Source organism: Eurypyga helias, unplaced genomic scaffold (genome assembly GCF_000690775.1).
Source record: "Eurypyga helias isolate BGI_N326 unplaced genomic scaffold, ASM69077v1 scaffold31618, whole genome shotgun sequence".
In the NCBI taxonomy this organism is placed as follows: domain Eukaryota; kingdom Metazoa; phylum Chordata; class Aves; order Eurypygiformes; family Eurypygidae; genus Eurypyga; species Eurypyga helias.
Window position 1 is genome coordinate 725 of NW_010265500.1, and position 4,180 is coordinate 4,904.

General features: G+C 58.1%; 1 protein-coding gene across 1 annotated transcript; it reads left to right on the plus strand.

The window, feature by feature from the left end:
* Positions 1-418: 418 nt before the first annotated feature.
* On the plus strand, positions 419-1,513 carry GPR182 (G protein-coupled receptor 182). The gene has a single exon (XM_010156770.1). The coding sequence runs from the start codon at positions 419-421 to the stop codon at positions 1,511-1,513; it is 1,095 nt and encodes a 364-aa protein (XP_010155072.1).
* The last annotated feature ends 2,667 nt before the right edge of the window (positions 1,514-4,180 follow it).

Sequence of the window (4,180 nt, forward strand, 5' to 3'; positions counted from 1 at the left end):
ACTCCTGGGTCGTTGGCTCTGTTTCTGCAGTGACCGATGTTGCTGACCCCTGGGTTTGTGGGCGCCCTCACCTCCCTCTTGTCCCTCCCCTCGCCAGTCCCCAGCACAGCTTGTCCTCAGTCCCCGGCACCGGCTGACCAGGGTGTGGGACAGGGGACCCCCCGGAAACACGGGTGGGTGGGCAGGTGGCTGGTGTTTGTGGTTTGCATTTTGCCTGGGATGGGAGGTTGTCATCCAGCATGGATACGGCAGAGTAAAAACCGGATTAAAAATAAAAGTCCAGATGGGTACTCGCAGATCCTCCCACGAGGACTGAGCTCTGACAGGAAAGGTCGGCTCTCTCTCTGTATTTTCGAGCTGTCCCGGCGCAGCCGCTGAGCCACAACTCGGTGCTTTCCCTTTCCTTGCAGCTACCAGGATGGCCGAGACGACCACTGCCCCCATGGAGACGCACACCCTCCTGAGCGAGCACGGGGACTACCACAACTTGTCAGAGCTCTTCCACCTCCTGAACTACACCTACGCCTTCTGCGAGTTCAACTTGGATGAGAACGTCAAGCGGGTGGTCCTCTTCATCCTTTACCTGGTCATCTTCGTGGTGGGCTTGGTGGAGAACCTCCTTGTCATCTGGGTCAACTGGCAGACGCGGGGCAACAAGAGCTTGGTCAACCTCTACATCATCAACATGGCCATTGCCGACCTGGGAGTGCTGCTCTCGCTGCCCATCTGGATGCTGGAGGTGATGCTGGATTACACCTGGCTCTGGGGCAGCTTCCTCTGCCGCTTCACGCACTACTTCTACTTTGCCAACATGTACGCCAGCATCTTCTTCCTCACCTGCCTGAGCGTGGATCGCTATGTGTCCCTGACCAACTCCTCCGTCTTCTGGCGTAAGCACCAGCACCACGCACGTCGCGTCGTCTGCGCCTGCAGTTGGGTCTTGGCAGCAGCCATCCCGTTCCTGGAGGTCGCTCACATGCAGCTGGTCAATACCGGAGACCCCATCTGCATCTTCATGGCCCCCTTCGAGACCTACGACGAGTGGGCGCTGGCGGTCAGCTTGGCCACCACCACTGTTGGGTTCCTCATCCCCTTCCCCATCATCGCCGTTTTCAACATCCTGACGGCCAGGTTCATCAAGCGCACCAAGCCGGAGAGCAAGAAGCACTGTCTGCTCATCTACGCGTACGTCGTCGTGTTCCTCATCAGCTGGCTGCCCTTCCACGTCATGCTCACGCTGCTCACCCTCGATGGCAACCACATCATCCTCCAATGCACCTTCGCCCAGTTCCTCTACTTCTTCTACGACATCATAGACTGCTTCACCCTGCTCCACTGCGTGATTAACCCAATCCTCTACAACTTCCTCAGCAAAAACTTCCACAGCAAGCTCATCGCCGCCGTCGTTAAGTACATCCCCAAAGACCAAGGGAGCCAGAAGGGCGCGGACAATTCCTCCTCCACCACGCAGCACTCCATAGTCATCGCAAAGGACAACAACCCTCCCAACTAAGAGGGATCGGACTCTCCCACTCACCACAGGCAAGGAGTTGCGGGGTGGGGGGGGGCAGCTCCCTGCACTCACCGAGGTCAGGAGGATTATTTATCCTGGTGATACGCAGACACCTTGCTTTGAAACTTCTCGGCCGGCCACCTCCTGTGCTCTGAAGGCAGGGCAGGGCGCCAAACGTGAAATGAGGTGGTGCGGGGAGCCACAGATGTCTTGCCTCGGAGGTGCTGCTCTATCAGATCTATTTACCTAAACAAAGAATATGAGAGAGAGAGATTTCCTGTTTTCCAAAAGAAACACTTGCAGTAATAAAGTGCATTATTCCTCCTGCTCGGAAATCTGAACCCAAACCTGGCCCCTGGGACCCAAGCCCTGTACTCCCCCCAAGCCATGGGGCTGGGGGCACACCATCCTTTCCCTTCACCACGAGTTTTTCTGCAGCCCCTGGCTCTCACACACAAGCCCTGGATGCTCCACACTGCGGAGGTGTCCGGTGAATCCTGATCCTCTGCCGTGACCCCATCCCAAGCAGGAGAGGGGGAATCCATTCCTTTGAAACCCAAACCTCTTCTCCCGGTGCCCCGCTAACAGCTGAAAGCCTGATTTTACAGAAATGAAGGCAATGCGTCCCTGGGGGGGGGCTGAGCACGACCCCAGCTTTAATGAGGGGAAGAATGATTCGAGACCCGCAGCTCCTTGAGAGCAATTTTCCAAGCCCAGCCGTAAATTAGGGATGGCTAAAACTGGGTTTGACTGGGCACGGCTGCTTCCAAACGTGACCTGTGGCAGCAGAGGTGTTCCCAGCTCGTGCTCGGCAGCAGGACACCCATCCCGTTACACCCAACCTCCTTTAGAGCATCTCCTGGCCGGTTTCTGATGCCACCGGGGCTATTTCTGAGCGTCGGCAGGCTCCGGCAGCCCTTCGCGCCCGCTCCCTTTCAATCAAAATCGCACCAAAGCGTGTCCCGTGGGAACACGTACGCATGCAGGAACCCTCGGAGCTGGGGTGCAGGCTGGGGTTTTGGCTGTGTAAGAAACCGGAGCATCCGGAGAAAGTTCAGCGCCGGCCAGCTTCTGCTAAGTCACGTGCTGCGGGTCAAGCCCTCGGCAGGGGAAGGTGAAAGAGCGACAAGTCACTGGGAGGGAGTCCATAAATCTACCCAAGGCCTTGAGCTGCTCAAGAAACACGTTTTTAAAAAAGCAAAGCATAAGCAAATCTCGGGACAGGATGCTCGCAGCACAGGGCGGGTGGGGAGCAGGATGTCCCGGCGGCGGGGGAAGCCCACGACCGGGGGGTATCACGGGACTGGCTGGGAACGGCTCTGCTACTCACAGGGGTCCTGCGACGGGGTAAATTGCTGGTCTCCTTGTGCACGGAGACGTTCCTTGTAACTACCCGGGGAGAGCAGCCAAAAACAACCAATCTGGGTATCACACAGAAACCCTTTGTACCGCAGCCGGGGAAGAAACCAGACCCTCAGGCACAACCCTGCGCAGGGAAGGAGCTCACGGCCGTTCCTCTCCCTCGAGGATGTCACTCACACACCAGTATCCCAACTGGTCGGCCTAGAGCCCCTTAGACTGTAGGTCCCCCCGGGCAGAGCTGTCCTTCGGGATCCGCACGGACACAGGACCTCACGCCCCGTGACCCTCCTGGGCACAGCGCAGGCAGCGGGGGCCGAGCAGCCCCAAAACCGGTCGGGGAACGCGACGGCAGCTCCACGCTGACGCGACCCACAGCTCTGATCCAGAATCTTCCTTGAGGCTGCCTTTTGCGGATACGCTGCCCTGTCCAGTGAAGAAGGGGAAGGTAAGTCCACGACAGCGACACTCGGGTTGCGCCCCAACTGGGACAACAATATATTCAAGTTACTTAAACATGTAAAATTTGATATTTGACCTATTAAACTTTTTTTTTGGTTCTTAAAAACTCTCCTAACATTCCTGTCACTTTGTCCTTAGACCGCAGGGCCAGAGTGACCTCAGATAAACCCCCACACCACCCCACGCAGTGATCTGGGCTGGACACCCAGCAAGGTTTAGCTGCATCCCCCAGTCTCCCTTTGAAGCCTTCACCACCCCTTTGGGTAACCCAGCCCAGCCACCGGCCCCTTTAGCAATTACCAAACATGTACCCCCAGACCACCCCCCCCAGCTTGAATTTCCAGTGCTGGTCACCGGCTTGGCCATGGTGACCTGTCCCCAAAGCAGCCCTGCCCGGGCAGCTCCAGCAGTGACCAAAGCCCGGCAGCCAGGTCACTCCAACCCCAAACCGAGAAGGAAGCCTCGCTGCTGGAGAAAAGCTTAAGTGGCTCGTGAAATCCCAGCAGCGTTTGCCCACTGACGCGGCTCTTGAAACCCCGGCGGTGCTTGCCCACGGCTGCGGCTTGCTAGCCAACAGCTCCGAGCCTGGGTGACACAGGTCTGGGTGACACAGCGCTGGCAGCACAGAAAAGGCTTATCACGGAGCACAAACCCCAGGAATTTCCTAAACGGCTTGTAACGCGGGCTCTGCTCCCACCCTGCTGCGGAAACAGTCGGCAGGGATGTCAGTCGGTGCTCCCCGTGCTGCTCCCGGTGCCGGAGGCGGCCGTGAGGAAGAGGCCCCGGCTGCCTGGACTCGTGCCACAAACCCTGCAGAGCCCAGGACAGGAGCAGGACACCGGGACG

Coding starts and splice junctions, on each gene's coding strand:
- GPR182 (XM_010156770.1), top strand. CDS start 419: ATGGCCGAGACGACCACTGCCCCCATGGAGACGCACACCCTCCTGAGC.